Genomic DNA, 19484 nt, shown 5'->3' on the forward strand with positions numbered 1-19484 from the left:
GCTGGCCCGAAGGATTAGATTTATTTTACGTGGCTAAGAACCAACTAGTTACCTAGCAACGGGACCTACAGCTTATTGTGGAATCCGAACCACATTATGACGAGAATTGAATAATCTATACCAGAAATAAATTCCTCTAATTCTTCATTGGCCAGTCGGAGAGTCGAACACTGGGCCAACAGCGTGCTAGCCGAGAGCTCTACCCACCCCTCCAATGAAGAACTACACTGACCTAGGGGGTAGCATCTTACTTAACCGAAGAAGGGGGTCAATTTTCCCTGCAAACACCCTACATGCCAGTAGTCACTTTTTTTATACATTACCAGGCAGACATATTGCTGGGATTTTGGATATTACCGTGAAAATGAGGGACTACAGTAATGGCTTTATACTTAGTAGATACTGAAATAACAGTTTAACAAAGTTCTTTCATATGAAACAAAGTGATGACCAGTGCTCTTAGTTAAGGATAAAAAAGTTTGCTGAGAAAAGAAGGCCACTGGTTCGATACTAATGCTTAACCAGATGGAAAAATGAGACGAAGAACTCTAAACAATATGAATGATTTGGACAGTGAAGATTTGGTCATGCGTCTCTGTCATTAAACTTCGCTACCCTATCAAGCTTTCTGACTGTAGAAATAAAAATTCTAACTTCCATATCTTAATAACAAAATAAAATGCCAAAATTTTCCCGTAAACTTATGTCTTTTGAAATATCAAACTCTACAAGTTTGTATCTAACGTACGCGAAGACAAGAGAATCGCAGGGCAAAAAACCTTGGAAAATATGAGAGCTGTGTATGGCAGCAGCCGAAGTTGAAATGTACGGAGCGACTGCTGAGTCAACTGTTATGCCAGGTAAGTGTGTAGACGAGCGTGAATGAAAGAAAATGGAACCAAACTGGTGAAACGGATTATTTGTTAGGTATATAGAAAGTAAAGTTAAACTGAAAGGGTGAGAAATGTAGAACTAGGAAAAAGTTGTAATATATAGTTATATATATGTATATATATATATATGTATATGTGTGTATACCTATATATGTTAAAAAAATTGATGGATGGACGGAACGTTGATCAATCTTATCGCAGTAAACTTATCTGGAGTTCCCGGAAAAGGAATCTCAGCTTTAGACAACCCCTGTGACAATGAAGGATGATATTTTATATCCAAAGTTTTTAGGCACATTTTTCGCGTGAAATGGAGCATAAAATTGCCTTTATACCTCCCAAGAATAAGATTTTCTATTCTCCAGCCCACTGACATTGTCTTCATTGGCGCTGTCAGTCTTTTTCAAAGGCCATTTTTTTTTTATTTACACTAATTTAGTCATTTTACTATTTGTCTATTGTTTCTTGGAGAAATGACAAATAACACATCCCCTGAGCACGCACTGAATTCATTTATTTTGCAACCGACTCGAAAGTCCCCTCGCGGAAGCAAAGTCATTTCGCCTACCTTGCAGAGCTGAGGAAGAATTGCAATCAGGAAGTTCTCAAAAATCCCACCCAAAATAGAACCCGTGGGACAGGTAAATATTGGAGACCCTCAAATAGAGAAGCGTGGCAGATGGAAGCAATCACTGACTGGCGAGACGAAAAGCAAACATTTTTATTCTTCTTCTTCTTCTTCCAAGAGAAGTTACAAAATGAGGCCTTGCTCGAAGCGGGATCGCTAATCAGTGCAGTGATTAGAAACATCGTTTTTGAAAATAGGAAATTGTTTAAATTATCATTATAAAGTATTTTAACGAGTTCACGAAGTCAAATATCTGACTAGGATGGGACTCATCCGTGTGATTAATGGCTCTTAGATGAGAAGTGACAATTGGAGGAAGGTAAAGTTGCTGGACACTTAATTGTAAGAATACCAGAGGGAATTGGTGAGAAGTAAAATCAAGAAAGCATCGCAGCAGCTAGGAGAAAAAAGGAAGCCGCAAAAATCCTTTAGTATTTTCTAGGGGAGATCGTTTAAATACATAAGTGGAAATGAAATTATAAATCAGCACAAGCATATATGCATATTTATGCTATTATCTATATATTTATAGATCTATGTCTACTTTTTCTTATTTTCTTTGTTGCATCCTCAGTCCTAACACTTCTGAATTATACACTATTTTCACCACCCATCCAATCTCCCACCATTTTCTCCACATGACCAAACCATTTGTCATTCTTTTACTATAGTAACCCTTTCATCTTATGCTTTGTTCTACGTAGCTCCATCATCTTATAATCAGTACACGATGTAGTATACGGACGATAAGAATTTAAAGGAAATTTAGATCATTATTAACACAAGGCGGCCGAAGAGACAGAAAATCGCGTTTTCCTTAACTAATTCAACGGTTAGGTCAGTTCTCGGAAGGGTGTCCGCCAATGCATTTCGTATGCAACATATTCGCTACAATACCGCCCTCTAAACAGAGTTTGGTCAGTACTAGGATGGTGACCACGAAAGACAGCCCAACCATCTGCATAGTGAGTGAACGCACTAAATTATATCGTAGTGAATTATGATGAAATTGTGATCGTCATTGTTCCCATCATCATATGAACGCAACTCTGCTTATTACAATATAATGGTAAGTATCCAAAGTCGTTATCACTGAAAACTAATCGTGATTGGCGGAAGCGTATGATGATTATAAACGGTAACGGTTATACTGAACTATAATGTTTCCATCTGAACCTGGTTTTTGCCACCTTTTAGTACGACTTTCACATTACAGTTGAACCTGGATTAATCACCTATGTGATTAATCCAGGATGAGGGTAGGGAAAAAGGGGGCTGGGGTAGGAAGGCTAATAATCGAGATGGGAGGTTAATAAAAATGACTCTAGGCTCTGCGGTCAATGAACTCAATGGCTGTCACCGTAAGTACAAGGTATCGACGTATCGTATAGGCTATTATAGATATGAAATGTAATTTTAATAAAGTGAACAAATATGCATGAAGAGCAAAATAAAAAATCGGTAAATGTTTGGATTTATATAATTAAATAGACTACACCAAGAGTGTCAACACTGGCGCCTAAAAAAAGGTTTAGAAGCCCAAGGCTAATATCGTTTATACACGCAGCCTATGACATTAATATTCTCGCAGAATTTGCAAGGGTAGCCTATGATATAAATATTCCTGCAAAATTCATGAAAGGAATTTCATAAAAAGTATGACAAAGTCGATAAGAATTAACATCAACTTTTGCTACGGAGACTGAACCTGGAAAACGGCCACGTTCATCCAAGATTTCCTATAATCTTGTCTATTATCGGAATCATTATCTATATCCTGTGACCTGTCTTAAGGAATTATTGCTGGCTTTACTTGTGACAACTACGAAACGATCAAATGGTATAACTCAATAACAAATGTCAATAAGAGAGAATGGCGTTTGCAGCCTGGAGTCCTGGGCCTATGTCAGGAAGTTGCGAGTACAGTTATGGTGATATAATAATAAACACTTTTAAAAAAGCATGCTGCAAACGTAGTAAAAAAAAGCACTCCACTGTTCAGTTACATTATTTCCTCAACTACTCACCGAGATAATCGGAATGACAGTAGATAAGATAGATAAGTCAGCTGCACCACCACTAAACACTGTTGAAAGGAACACGTTATCCCGCCAACTGCGCTTCTGAGACTCGTCCGAAAGTAATTCCATACGTTGGCTTTCAAATTAATTTTCATATTTGGTGTATTTAAAGCTTTTGATTTAATAATTTAGTTTTAAAACTGTATTATTAAAGCTGCATAACCTGATATTCACCTATTCTGAGTAATTTTAAGTATTTTTTAAAACACGGTTGTGTGACTCATGGAATCGAACACCAGTATCTCCAGATTTCACTGGCTATAATAAGAAAGGCGACTTCAATTGAGCCATGAATACATGACTGCAGCCTTTTTAATTTGTCATTTTTTATTCACTGGAATGTGCTGGTGAACCGAACATCCTAAACTATACTGCACTGCGCATAATAATATAAAACTTAATGTTAATTATTATATTAATTAAATTGACTTACATGACTATTTAGAACATTTAGATAAAAAAAAAAAAATATCTCACGCTATATTAAAGTATATAACAGACATTTTAGGCGTTCAGACAGTTAAATAAATCAAATTATCTACAGAAAAAAAAGTTAATTGTTCTGCCGTCTCTGAATTTTACTCAAAACGAAAATTTTAGTAATTGTGTAGGATGCCAGTCATGCCCACATACATACAATAGAGAATTGGTGTATAAAACTACCGGTAGTTGGCAGCACAAGTCAGTACCAGTTAGGTCGACTAAACTTTTAAGAGAACTTTCGGAAATGAATTGCATGAATGTGTAGACAGACGATGAGCAACAGCTGATGATTGTTGTTGTTTTTCCGTACACTGGTTCTTCCGTTTTTGAGCCGGAAATTTTGTTCTAAAGACATTGGTAGATGAAGGGTTAATGGGAAATGAGATGATTTCATATAATATACTCTCTCTCTCTCTCTCTCTCTCTCTCTCTCTCTCTCTCTCTAAATATAATATATATATATATATATATATATATATATATATATATATATATATATATATATATATATATATATATATATATATATATATATATATATATATATAATCAAGCATAATAAGCGGTTTCCTTTAAGAAGTATAGGTTCAAAAATTAAAAGCTGAATCGCTGTTGAATCTGTTGTTGAACCTGTTGAGAATATATATATATATAATATATATATATATATATATATATATATATATATATATATATATATATATATATATATATATATATATATATATATATATATATATATCAAAATTCTAGTCTTCTCGTTCACATTCGATAAGAACTAGATTCCCCCACGTTATCAAGTGCACATTAACTTAGCAACGACCTACTATTGACAAACAAACAAAAACACTTACAACACTTACACCCAAGTGCAGAATGACGTCGCAGATTTCATGGAAAGAATTGATGATCAAAAACATCCGGTCTGCTGCCATCACGATATACTCGTACCGGACTGCCAATGGCATATGACTGTTAGTCATAGGAGAACAACTCATTCAGTGGAGAAAGTCACGTTGATGAGGGTAAGTTGTTGCTGCCATTACTAATGTTAAGGTTATTTCATTGTGTATGGGCCTATTTAATGTGATTTTTTTTAATTGTAGACCTATTTGATATTGTGAATTTTCTTTGTGTATAGGCGTATGTATTATTGTGACGTTTCATTGTATATGTCAATAATTGTGATTGTAGGGTTTTTCATTGTATATAGGCATTTTTAATGTGATTTTTCTACAATAAATAGGCTTATTTCGAGCCCAGTGTGACGCCAGCCGGGCTTTCATCATCTCAACTAGGCCTATAAGTTTCCAATAGGCCTAATTGTAGTCTGAGGAAGTTCAAAGTTCGGCAATTTGGGAATCATATGGTTAGAATTACGTAACTGACTAACCGTGTTATAAGCTATGTTACATAGGGTTACCTATCAGGGTTAGCCAAAGGTAACCGAGGCAATATAATCACATTTTTCCTTAGTTAAGCAACCTAGCCTAAATCAGGACTACCTACTTAACCCTTTGGAATGGTTTTAGGGCCTAGCTTGGCAACCAACCTATTTAGGATATTGTTAGTAGCCTAAGAGTTTTGGCAATGTATTCCTAATGATGTTATTTTGTTTTAGACGATATATTAGTCAGTAATGTAATACAGTTGGCTACTATGCAGAATACATAAACCATATGTCCAGATTGTTGTCTTATTTTATGCATTTCCGATCATTTTTGTAGTTGAAAGCAGCTAGGCCTAGTGTAAGTGTATTGTTAGGTATGGGCCAGGGCCACATTGGGGAAACTGGGGTTTTTAGGATGAGGAACCTAAATTTGAGTGAATTACCTCAGCAGAAATGGTCTAAAAAGCATATACTATGAAATAAACAGTTTGAAAATTATTTGATTCATGTCTTTAATCAGTATCAATAGCAAAATACAGAGAACAAATATATCCAAAGGCTATTTACAGGGGATGCATCCTAACCTCTCCTTTCCCAGTCGATCCTAACCTAGGGTACTAGGTTCTACCATGTAGGGGGACTCTTCCCCCCATCCTTGCCTTTCCTAGAGCACCGCAAATCATCAAAGTGAAATGCAAAGTGGTATTTGTAAAGGAGACGGCTGCACAGAGATATTTTTATTAATATTTTTAGGCTAAACAATATAGAAAATGGTGTATACTGTATAATGCAGTACAGGTGAGATAATTTGAGAAATCTGTTGAAGTAATGTTTTTACATTCATCTCCAAGGGCCTGTTACAAAACATGGCGGAAGTTCCACAGGGCACTGTTTATAGACAGAAGATAGTAAATTTCTCATTATCTCAGTAAATTTCTCATTATCTCAGTAAATTTCACAAAATATCGGGCCCGTACTGCCTTATATATACCCTTTTCTATAGTCTTCAGTCAAAAAATTGTATTACAGTACTGTAATAAACAGTGTCCACGTGTGGTCGTCCCCTTTACATATACCTGCAGAACTTCATCCCAAACTAACATTGCACATCAAGTCCTAACAATTCCTGCCAACATCTGGTTTCTTGAACCCGGAACTTATTTTACTTGTCAACTAGCTTAATGTATCATGCACATTATCCTTCTAACTGTAAACACTACAGATAAGGTAGTTGTTATTGTTTCAATTTCCCATTATATTTTCTTGCAGTACCTTTTACCATGTCGTGTATCCCTGTTGCTGCATCCTCAGCCACTTAATTAATTAACAATGCCATTACTGTAGAGGTAGACCTTGTATCAGCATTTGGAATATTCTTAGGTTTATTGTTGATGTTACATGTCTTCTTAGTGATTTTCCGTGAAGCGTATGTTGATTTTATTACCAATAATTTTCCTTAATCTTGAATACGTACATTTCTTTTTTATACATTATATATTAGGAGTATCATTTCCTCATGGCATCTTACAGTAATCCAATATTATCATGTAGATCAAATTTCAGCTAACCCTTACAATCACCTCTGTCATCTTTAACCTTATAAATGGAAAGTATCATCCCTCTCATCCTTTGTAACATTAATCTAGATAGACATACAGTATTTTAAAAACCATGGCCGGCCACTCAGTCACACATATTACTGTACCACACCGTCTCTTGTAATTATATCAACTCCTAACACCTTTCAGTCTCCCTCGTAATTGTTTGGCTTGCATCCTCGGTATTCTTAAATTTACACATACCCTTTTCATTCAGTTTCATTCTTCTATATCTCACTTCAGTCCTCCATGGGTAACAAATCTTCAGAATACTTATTCCATTGACAGACTAGTGGATTATCTTCAGATGGCATATCTCCATTTGCATATTTTATTCTAAGATCCATTTACCAATTGCATTTGCTTTCCTGATGAACAATTTTATCATCCTAAATTATTGTACGTTTAGATTTACCCTGAACATTTAGTGTAACCCATCCGTTTCTCTCTTTCACTTTTTCCTTGATTACTTCATGCTCTTTTATACCATTACTTGATCTCCTCAATGTCACTTCAAACAATATTTCTGTTTCTTGTGATTGATTTTCACATATTTTTGCAGGGATTGTGAGCATGGATTGGTTCCTACCTTTATTTGCACTTATAGTGGCAGGTGTGTCAGCTGCCCCCGCAGAAGATGAAATTACTGCCTTACCAGGACTGAATCACAACATATCCTTCCGTCATTTCAGTGGTTATTTAACGGGAACTGAGGGAAAGCATCTACATTATTGGTAGGTTATGCATTTTAAAACTGTGAAGGTAAAAAGTATGGTATATATAAGTCTGCTTTTTTTTTTTACAGAATTATACCCTTTCTTAGGCTAAGTCCTTGCTTACTGTGTAAATTACAGTATAGTATATACTTCATACCAAGCTGTAAATTTCGTGTAGTATTCCCACAGTAGTATGATGAAGGATATGTCCAAGCCACCTCCCTTTGATCATTATCCTACTTATATGCATATAGATTTTCTGTAATTTCCTTACTTTATCATATCCCAGTCCTTTCTGCCATCTGACCCTTAATATTCTTTTGAAAACTAGACTCAAATTGACAAAACCTTTTAGATATAGTTTTCATTGTCATCCTATGATCCATGATATTGCCATACAGTATAGATCATAGTAGACTTAAGTATAATATACTATTGTTTGCAGTCCCAGTCTGTATGATTTCAAAATCTTATTTAGCCTACTAAATGTTTTATCTGCCATTTTTGGTCTTTTACTAAATTCCAGCCCAAAGAACCTGTACTGGATGTCATTGTTCCTAGATATTTGAAAAATTCAGACTTATTAATCTTTTCTCCATTCAGTGCTGTTTCGTTCCATTGTACATACTCAGTCCTCATTACTTCTGTTTTTCCTGGATTTTTGTTGAATCCCATCTCTCTAGATCCAGATGTATTGAACTAAGCAAGCCTTTTAAGTCTTGTGATGATTTGCTGATCAAACCAACATCTAAACGTCCTCGTCTGTCTGCAGCAGAGTTGAAATAACTTTCTCTTGAAACACCACACTATTTACTGCAAATTCACTTGACAAGACCCATCAACATTAATTTTTTATCTATTTTGCAAGTTATCATGTTTTATAATTGTGATTCATGCTTCCTTTAGTTTATCATCTGAACATTATAAAGGAAATGGAAAGATGTTTTTTAGTGATATTACAGCGTGTTATGCACAGTGAGCATTTGTTGTATGTACATTACCTACACCCTATAGAAGGCACCATGTATAGTGTGCCTGACATGGCACATTGTAGACACTACTAGAGGTATTTTTAAGTAATTTTTTTGACCCCTATGTCTGTTGCTTTTTGCCATTACTGTACTTATCGTCTGTTCTTTTTGTCTTTCTCAAGCAGCAGTTCAGTTTCCACAAGTTGACCTTATTCCAGTTTCAGCTTACACAAAAGAACAGTCCCCCAAAAGAACTTTATGAGACTCAGTGTGACTCATTGGCTTCATTAAACTACTGTGCAATAGAAAGAAGTATTTACATTACCAAATTTGTTAAATGATAAGGACAACATTTGCAACACTTGTCAGAGAAACATCATCAGAGACCCCCTGAACGACATTCTTGATGTGGAAATCTTGGCCGTAGGAAGATGTAGTATCTCACTTTAATATTTTGTGAGATTGGCTTACTTAGTGAGTTTATCTTCATTAACAGTTAACCTTTCAGTTGCTGTTACCATTGTCTTCACAGGTTTGTTGAGTCTTCTAATAACCCTGCAAATGATCCAGTTGTCTTGTGGATGAATGGAGGACCTGGTTGTTCATCAATGGAGGGTCTCCTTGCTGAACTTGGACCTTACCTTGTCAATCCAGATGGGAAGACTCTAAGGGAAAATATTTATGCATGGAATACAGTAAGTTTTATTCAAGTAAAATAGATTAGCTTTTTCATTTGTCCATTCTTTGTTGATATGATTATTGTACTAATGTTTTGTTATTTAGCTATTGAGATGTATAATTCATGTTGCATTTGCTGAATATTTTGTGACGAGTCTTGGTTATGATTAGGCTAGAAAAAGATTCTAGTGTTTAGGGTATTCCAAGACCATTAATGTGGCCAAATATATGAATGGTAGGTATCTTTGAAAAATTATAACCAAATAATTTTTCAAAGAGAAGCTGGTTGGGTGTAAAAATTTTTAGAATGTCTCCACTTTTATTATATGTATGCAAGTTCAGGATCACTCGAGAGTGAGTGGCTTGATAGGAATGGTGGGTAAAAATGTATTCATTTACGACTGCTGTTATTTGTTTGATGGACTGAAGAGTTTGGACTTTTTAAGGATACTGTATTTTGTTGTTTCTGTAGGTTGCAAATGTACTCTTCCTTGAAGCTCCAGCGTGTGTTGGTTATTCCTACAGTGACGATGGGGACTGTTCTACTGGTGATGATGAAACATCTCTGTCAAATTACAATGCCTTAAAGGATTTCTTCGCAAACAAAGTAAGTATTACTTACATAGTACAGTACTTGCTTTACCATTAGAAAGTTGTACTCCATATAACCTGTGCATATTCTTTTGGGATGAGTTACCGAATATGACAAAAGCAGAACTCACTCAACTTGGTTTGGAGATTCCTGTATCCTATGCTTCCATAGCAATAAAGAAAGGCCTTGATAGCCAGCCCACACATTTCATGAAAGCTAAGCTACACATGGTGTTTTTACTTCTCATTTTCAAAATGCCCAGGGGAAAACCCTTTTATTATCCTAGCCACTTACAACACAGTATAACTTTTGATTTTAGTCTGTTCACATGACCTGGTCAGTTTGCTTTTATGTTTTCCATTATCAAAAGTTCTTAAATGGTGATTATCCATTTAGCACATAATCTTTTTAGTATTTTTTATTTTTGTAGTGAATTTTTATGTGCTGTTTAGGAACATGACAGACTTTTCTGTAAGAGGGAGTGGAATTACAGCACCAAAAGTGTTAGGGGGCTTAGCAGACAAATGATTCAGTAATCAGAGTTAGCAGAAAATACTGGTTTATTTAAGAGTCTCTAGCCAGTCTGATGATGGGTTAGAGTAGGCACAGGAGGAACTAGTATGGGCAAACAGTGGGCAGATGCCCGACAAGAGAAGACTGTCACTCCTTCACTTTGACCAAGTAAAAAGTAAGATACAGAGACCAACCTGTCACAAAAACGAGACACGGAAGTAGAAACACTTGCTGCAGATCTCCTATCCTTTGACTTGTAAGACCTCCTCTCTCCTCATTGGATTGCTACTTGCCATGCGAATCATCTAGTCACATTACGCACAGGTGAATGCATGTGATCAATGCTTGCTGCAACAGATGCTCTGTAATGGGTGCAGGTGTGCCTTCAGCAAGGATGTGGAGGTGCAGTAGGCCACCCTTTGAATACCTAAGCAAGTTTGCTTAGGGTATATAGTAGACATGACTAAACATATGTAAATGCACAGAACAAATTAGCACAATGTTACCAATAAACACACAGTTTAATGATTAGATTGATTACTTGCTCTTTTAATATGTTTATAGATGCCAATCATGGACAGCAATACAAATGTATATCATGGAAAATATACTGTTAATGATACTGTTTATGCAACCAACACTGGAAAATAAGTAAAATAAAAAACCCAGAAACAGTATCTCACACACACAACAAATTAGAGATAGCCTAACAGACCTACCTCTACACCTACTACAGAATGAATGGCTTGGTAGTTAGCTTACCAGAATTTCTCTGTACAAAATTACTAAAGAAGTTATACAAGAAACATTTGTATTACCTGAAATACTCACAGGTATTAGACAAGGGTGAAACTCACAGTAGCAGTGATACAGGAAGTCGGCAGACGATAGCCTTAGATAAAGTTGCACTTACACTATTTAGGAAAAAACATAGAAATCAAAGTTGAAAAGGTGGGGATTACCTGCAGTCATGAGAAGCCAAATAAGAGAGAGTATTTATGATCAGTGATTATTGCCAAGCGAAAAAACCTAAGGAAATTCTGATAGAGCTGTTATTGACAATGCTCCAGACACATAAACTAGGAGGGAGAGTAGTTTGAAACAAATGTTGCTGTCACTTTCATTATATGTTATACATAATATGTACATTTTTTCTTTTCAGTTCCCAGAATATCGTAAGAATGAATTTTATGTAACTGGAGAATCATACGCTGGAGTTTATGTTCCTACACTGTCGGTCAGAATCCTTCAGGGTCAAGATGACTTTGAAATAAATTTCAAAGGATATGCCATTGGAAATGGACTCTCTAGCTATGAACTTAATGATGATTCCATTATTTTCTTTGGGTATTACCATGGACTGTATGGAGAAGAGTAAGTATATAATTGGAGTAAGTAAATTCTCTGTTTAGATGGTAAAGTATTTTGGGATAAGCTAGTTCATTTGGATTGTAATTTAAGTACTGTAAGCATAAAAATGTGAAAAGAGTTGTGAAAGTTCTCAATATTGAGAACATATCCATTTTTGGATATGTTTTTGTACGGACAATCTGGCATGCTTTTAAAAAATCTCAGCAACTGATAGTTCATTAGTAATTTCCCCAACTGCTGAACATTTTGAAAATTATTGATAATGTAATTAATAACTTATTCAGGTCCTTTAAATAAGATTTCTGTCACCTTTTATATTGCTAGCCAACACTTTATCGTAAGGCATAATTTGGCAACCTCTGAAGCCAGTAGAAGTCTTCCCTTTCTTAGGGGTACTCTATTGTGAGGATAGAAGGTTTAGGTTTTGAGTATTTAATAATACCTTCTTAGTCCAGATGAAGGTTGAAAGTGCTGTGACAAACACTATGGTTAATGGCAATTATTACCTTTATATAAATATGAATTAATCAATCGCCCATGCAACTTTAATCATACTCTCATTGTGAGATTGAAATTTTTGAGTGTTTAGAATTACAGGTTTCCCTTATTTGCAGCCAAAATCAGAAATAACTTAAAATTTTTTTGCAGTTGGTGACATTTCATAAAAATGCAAAAAATGGCCAAGGTTTCATTGTGGATATACGCCACCAAAACCATTTTTCATGAACTTCAGTTTAGAAAGCCTCACGGTTTTGGAAAGCAGTCAACATTGTACTAAATTGTATTAGTTTTAACTGAAAGTAAAATTAATAAAACTTAAATATGTTTGCTAATTGTCTTGTAATGCACATGCTAACTCTGAAGTCAAAATAAAATTGGTATTTAGGGGAAATTATAAGAGAACTTATCAAGTGCACTGGAAATGTGTCTTCTAATGGTTAAAAAGATAGCAACATGACTCAATAGAGGACAGATAATTTCTGAGGAGCTGTTAATAATTATGGTTTGTTTGTCATTGGAAACCTTTAACCGTTTCTTTTCTTTTTTTAACTACTTTTAAGCCTGTGGAATAGATTGGTTGCCCATTGCTGTAAGAGTGGACATGCTGCCAGGGACACTTGCAACTTTTACAATTCTTACTGGCCTCTGTGTACTAAAGCTGTAAGCATTTGTATCATATGTTAGTGAAGTAATGGTAGTTTTGAAAATATTTTCTGATTTGTTAGAATTATAAAAGTATTTTAATTTTTTTATGTGTTTTGACTACAATTTGAGATTCAAATTTTAAAATATGGTATATTTCAAAACTTGATATTAAAGTTTGAGATCTTTTTTCTATAGGTCGGTCAGGCATCAGACATCATTTACAATGAAGGTCTGAACATGTATAACTTGTATGATAACTGCCCAACGGGCACAGGAGGAAACTTCTCACGTTACGAAGCAGACTTGTCGAACGTCTTCAGAGAACATGAATCTCATTCAGCTATGTTAGGAAAGGTCAGGAACAGGTAAATATTAGCCTTCTTATTTGAAGTAAATTTTGTAAGCCTCGGTGAGTTTTAACAATTTATGATGTACATCGAAAGTTTTCTGTATATCCAGCATAAAGTTTTCTTAGCCTAGCATTTTGTGCCCAGTTACTGATTTTCTACTCCATTGGTAGTTTCCTCTTTCTCCTCGTGATAGATACTGAGCACATCTTTGAAACATCTCCTGCCTAACCATCTTTTATAGGCCTTATTTTTAAAGGAAAAAAGGAAAATTCTGCTTTCATCTTTAGTTATTGTGCCCCTTTAGTAAACCACAGAAATCTAGTTTTTACAATGGCTTCATTCCGTTTCTGTTATGGGACTGCATTTTTACACTACCCAGTCATCAGGAAGTTAATTGATGACCAACACTGAACATATTTGAAACTTAATCATTTTCCTAGTTCTATTCAGCTTATATAAAATGTGAAGTTGAATTTTTTACAAAATTGTGAACTTTGATATTCATGAATTTTTTCTCATTTGTGTGATTACTGGTTGCATATACTTACATGCTGTTTGATGCCTGATATAGGGAGCAATCATCATAGTATAAAGAAGCTAATTTCAACTTACTGTATATATCAGGAGTTTGGATTATGTAAAAGTTTCATTTACTGTAAGGTAAAAGGTGTTTTACAGCATTTATTTTATCATATGTTAAAACTTAGGAGTTGGTATTATGTATTTTCAGTGTTGCTGTAAAAAGCTGAGAAAAATATTCTCATTTAAATATAAAACTTTTGTTAATTACTATATATGACTATATTAACTCTCTCTTGGAGTGTGACAGTTGAATATAGGACTTCATTCCATTTTTTTTTAAACTTTGCTGGCATAACATAGAGAAATAATTTGAATGATTCATTTTGGGTGGGCTAAAAAAACATTGCTCTTGTGTACCTAACTGCCATGTGTAATAGAGCAAGATTTCCAGAACAAGGCCACTTAACCAAGAGCATACCTCACCCTATTAGTGGGACTATGTAGTTTCATTATCAACTAATTAAATCTTACCTGTTTCTTCAATATGTTGATCATTTGAAGGAGGTCATCTGACAGATGAAATCTGATCTATTCTTGAGATGTTTTAACACATTAACACTTTTTCAAATAATAGTGAAGTAGTCCATAGACAATTTGTAATTTTATTTTAGGTTGTACCATAGTTTGAATATTAGAGAAAATCAGACTTGCTCTCTCTCTACTGTATATTTATGAAACAAAATCTACATATCCATAAGCGAGCCGGTGATGTTTATGCACAGTAACCAAGAACTTTTACGAAAAAGGACTAATCCGTCAACTCATTTTCAGGATTAAGAATTTGAAAGGAAACCCACCTTGCACAAATGGAACAGATCTTCTGGATTACATGAACAGTCCTGAAGTGCGAACTGCTGTCCATATTCCCGAAGAACTTCCTAAATTTGAACTTTGCAAGTAAGTTATGAAATTTTCCTATTTTTCTCCTATTTCTAAAATTACTTCAGAATGAATTCATGGTGTATACTTTAAAATTTTCCACCAGAGGGTTCACTGTTTGGACCAGTTTTGAAACTGTGTAGTGTATACCAGATGCCCTAGTGTGCATTTGAGAATATGCAGTATGATAAATGTGCTTAAGATCTAAAAGGACAGCCAGAACTTTAATCAGGAGTTCTCAAATAAGAGCTCAGTGAGGCCCTTGGAAAATTAAATGAATGACAGGGTGCATACCCCATGAACTACAGTTCTACTCTTCAACGTAGCCTCAATTAATGATAATGTTGGTACTGTAATGATTCAGGGTGGTATTTGTACTCCCATAGAAGCTGCTTAATTTTGCCCTCTGCTTACTGTCTTTAAAGCAGGGTTTAGAGCCTTAAAAAGTATAGTTTCCCCTTTATGCCTGTATGAAGATAAGAGTTTAATGTACTGTAGATCCTCTTTGTTGTTATAATTCAAAGCTCTGATGTTTAGCTTATTTTCTTCTGTCATTCTGTAGTGCTTTTGTTCCTTTTAATGCTTTTACTTCATCTTGTAATGAGTTCTCTAAATTCAAGCAATGCAAAACTATCGAGCAAGTGAAAAACAGGAAATCGCTAAAATAGATTGTCACGAAAACTTTACAGTACAGTAGTGGCAAATGCCGTTACCTCCCAATTCCAAGGAGTTAATGTGGCATATGTTTGATTGGCATTGTAGTTTTGAAAGGCTGTTATTTCCTAAAATTATTGTTTGCATGCATACAATACCTTTGTGTGAGATGTGAAGAATTTTCAACTAATGGTCTTCAAAATTATTACCTTAAGCCATTACCTATGACTTAGTTATAATCGTAGCTAACAGCTTGAAATGTAGCCTTTTTGGAATAGGGATATTTGTTTGTATGTTGAAGGTTTTTAGATTTTTGTTTTGCACATTCCAGTGACGAAGTGAACTACAACTACAAGCGAGAGTACAAGACAATGAAGAAGCAGTATGAGTATCTTATCCCAAGAGTAAGAGGCTTGGTGTATAATGGTGACATTGACATGGCATGCAACTTTCTGGGTGATGAATGGTTTGTCGAGGGCCTTGGACTGAAGGTTAGTATTGTGTGTGCATGCGTACAGTAGTTATTGTTACAGTAAAGTTTATGTTGCAGTCTCTTGGAATTTTCCTTTTGTTATGTCAGTACAGTATTTGTGTAGTTTATTTCTAGATTTATTTTTGTAACATGTCTTGTATCATAATCATAATCGATTTTACCTTGGCTTTTCTCTCTTGTGGGCTGAATAAAGATTTTCCTGGTTTTCTGTAGTTGTGTGATAATTTTAGTATGTAGATAGTGCAAAGTATCTCCAATTTTAGATTTTCAAGTTGCGGCAGTTACATTTAATTTTGGAGTGACATAGTGTATATATGGTAATATAAAATTGATAGTAATAGCAAATAGTATTTTTAAGTTCAGAGGTGTAAAACTGCTACCATCCTTTTCTCTTGTTAAATACCCAAAAAGTTCAGTAAAAGCCAAGTAATATTTATTTGCTTGATACATGGTATAACTTTGCATAATTGTTTTGTTAAATATAGTGAGATAAGAGGAACATCAGTGTCTCTGTTTCGTAGAATTACCTTATAGGTTGGTTAGAAGCTTATCACCTCGTGAACTGATGAACTTTAAAATGTAAAATAAGAAATTTCATTGTGAGTAATACAATATTTTTCCTAATCTGTATTTTTAGGTTTTGGAGGGTCGTAGGATGTGGCACGAAGGTGGCCAGGTGGCAGGATTTTTGAAACGTTTCCAGAACATTGACTTAGTAACTATTCGTGGTGCTGGACACATGGTTCCTGAGGATAAACCAGGTCCCGCTTTGAAAATGATTGCTTCTTTCCTTTACAAAAAACCTTATTAGCCTGTAGTACAGTATTTACTGGTACATGGTATGATAACCAATGTTCTGGATAACTGACTTTTATTGTGAATTTGGTTTGTATAGATTCTGTCATACATGTGGTTGTTCACATTTGTAGATATTGGTGATGTAGTAAAATCTGATAGTTTTCAGCAATTAATTTTTCTGATATTTTATGCATATTTAGTTTGTATTAACTTACATACTTCATTTTTATCACCTTTTATGCACACTTAATTTTATAGAGCATGTAACTAGAGCATCCATTGGTGTTTTAATGGTAGTTGTAATTATCCTTTTAAAGCTTGATACTACGGATATTGTTATATTTTAGACATTGCTGAATCTCTCAAATTTAAATTCTTGAGTTTAGAGGCTGGCCCTTTGGATATCATTTTAACTTCATAGGCCAGGTTTTGGTTATTCACAGTGTTCAAGAACAGTAGTTTTTGTTTTTAAATGTTTGTTATTTGTTAGTATATTAAGTGAGTAATGTAGATAACTTTCATAAGTGTTCAGTTAATGAACAAAAGTCCCAGATCTGAAGATGAGATTTTGTAGGTTTTAGTGTGTCCAAAACATAGATACTTAATACTTATTATTGCATTCGTATGTCGGTTGATTTGCAAGAACACAATGTTTGATACTTGATTTTTAACACTTCCTGATAAATAGTGTAAGATTTAGGTGATGTATTGTCTTTCCTGTTTACTTATCTCAGTATTGTTAATGAAACCGGTGAAAACTACATATTTTAAAGCACTTAATTTTTTGTGGTGTTTATTTTCTTCACCTATTAACCCATGTTTTGTGTCAATTTTTTCGCTGTTGTATGTCTCCCATAAAATTTCATATTCGCTGGACACTTGCAACAGAACTAATTCCTTACACCACTGGTTGTCTTTTATGTGAAAGTATTTGTATATTGTCTTCAAATACTGAAAGTATTTGTGAATTGTCTTCAGATACCCCAAACTGGATAGATTCAGATTTTGAGTACATATTTGTATTCTGTTTTTCATGATAATGGGAGGACACTAAAACAAATTACAGTATTGAATAAATCATGCAATAGTTGCGTCATATTCGCTAGATAGGGAACAGTAGTAAACTAAAAAAAGAGAGAGAAATAAACTCAGAGTTTGTAATATTTATGCTTTTATTTTCCAATTAAGGTTTAAAGAACACTGAGTGAAACTATATAGGATTTATGAAAAATCATTTCAAGTGAAATGCGTAAACTTATAACTTGAAAGTCAATAGAAAGTAGAGCTATTGTTGGCAAACCTAATCCAGTTCCTCAGGGAGCAGGTGGGGCAGGAGGTTAGAGTATTGAAAACAGTTGTCATAGAAGTTAAGACGTAAAGTCTTTTTAGAGGATTCAATCTCCAGCTCTTCAAGAAGAGGATCCTCTTAAGATTTAAACAAAGAGAAAACCCCATTGAAGTTACAGAAACAACACCCAGGCAATACCAGGGTGTGTTTCATGCTGGTCAGGTCTTCTGAGACTAACAGAACCTGTTTCATATGTCTTGTTCAGGAGTTGCTACAATTCTCCATGGCTCAAGAAGTGATTGAGAAGGTTCCTTCATATTTGAGAAGTGTCTGAGATCAGAACCTAACACCATGATACTCTGCCCTCAGAGAAATGAGAGAGAGAAGGAAGACTTCCCTCCAGAATGTTTCCTAATGCAAATTTGAAGGTAAGAGCATTTATTCCTCAAGTACGAGGGTCCTTGCTTGGAAGACTGGGTCTGGGTCCTTGCTTGGGAGACTGGGTCCAAGCCCAACAGCAGGACAGAATGGTGAGGGGCTACATTGAAAGCCACACCTTCACTAGTAAATTGTGTCTCCCAGACGATGTTGCCGGATTGGACAGCAGCACCTTCAGCCATGAAAGGCTATTTGACGCTGGGCACCTTTGCATCAGACACCTGCTACATCAGGCACCAACTAAAGCTGGTACCTGCAGCATCCAGTAAAAACTGAGTGTGACATCATCACAATCAGTATGTTACAGGTGCTGGCATATACAGCACCTGTCCCTTATTCAGAAGGATTGCTGATATGTGTACAGTCCAAAAAATTGTTCATTTGAAAATCACCCATGAAATCTATAGCATGACAAAAGCTTTTGCTGGCCAGACGAACAGAGTAGAACACTGATCCATTCCAGACAAGCAGATCCCTGTTGGAAATGATACTAGCTCAGGGGAGTGATGAGCAAAAAGAGTTGTACATACAATGTACCAATTGTGTTGAGAGCATCTCTTGCAGGACCAGATATGAGTGGCCTGCAGATTTTACAGATATATTTGCATATACATAGTATGTCCAAGACCACGATTCCTCTGGTTTGCATACTTATGGCCAATAAACATCTGAGGACACAGGAACGTACCCAAGATGACCTTACTCTGGAATGAGACCATTCATTGCACTAGCATGTCCTAAGATAAACAGAGCTGCTGCTGCTTACATGCTTGCATGCGATCGGAAATTGACCGTAGGCTGGTTCTGTGACCGAGGATCGTAAGAGGACGACCTGTTATGAGAGATGATAGTTAATCATCCAACTTGCTTTCATAGATTAAAACAGTAAGTGATCCCTAGGTCCCAACTGACACCTACACAAGAAGATCCTCCTCTGTGGAA

The 19484-nt window shown here is 35.3% G+C and overlaps 1 protein-coding gene across 1 annotated transcript; it reads left to right on the forward strand.

Annotated features, from left to right (window-relative positions):
* The first annotated feature begins 4827 nt into the window (after positions 1 to 4827).
* Positions 4828 to 17979, forward strand: LOC136832512 (lysosomal protective protein-like). Its single transcript, XM_067093426.1, has 10 exons — positions 4828 to 5110; positions 7636 to 7807; positions 9293 to 9455; positions 9911 to 10045; positions 11706 to 11917; positions 12976 to 13075; positions 13256 to 13425; positions 14764 to 14889; positions 15857 to 16016; positions 16656 to 17979. The coding sequence occupies exons 2-10, from the start codon at positions 7647 to 7649 to the stop codon at positions 16827 to 16829; spliced, it is 1401 nt and encodes a 466-aa protein (XP_066949527.1). The 5' UTR covers positions 4828 to 5110; positions 7636 to 7646; the 3' UTR covers positions 16830 to 17979.
* Positions 17980 to 19484: the final 1505 nt, after the last annotated feature.

Source organism: Macrobrachium rosenbergii, chromosome 50 (genome assembly GCF_040412425.1).
Source record: "Macrobrachium rosenbergii isolate ZJJX-2024 chromosome 50, ASM4041242v1, whole genome shotgun sequence".
NCBI lineage: Eukaryota > Metazoa > Arthropoda > Malacostraca > Decapoda > Palaemonidae > Macrobrachium > Macrobrachium rosenbergii.

Excerpts from the sequence above, each read along its gene's own strand:
- LOC136832512 (XM_067093426.1), top strand. The coding sequence starts at position 7,647 with ATGGATTGGTTCCTACCTTTATTTGCACTTATAGTGGCAGGTGTGTCA. Across the intron at positions 13,076-13,255 it reads GGCCTCTGTGTACTAAAGCT|GTCGGTCAGGCATCAGACAT; the intron begins GTAAGCATTTGT and ends TTTTTTCTATAG. Across the intron at positions 14,890-15,856 it reads CCTAAATTTGAACTTTGCAA|TGACGAAGTGAACTACAACT; the intron begins GTAAGTTATGAA and ends TGCACATTCCAG.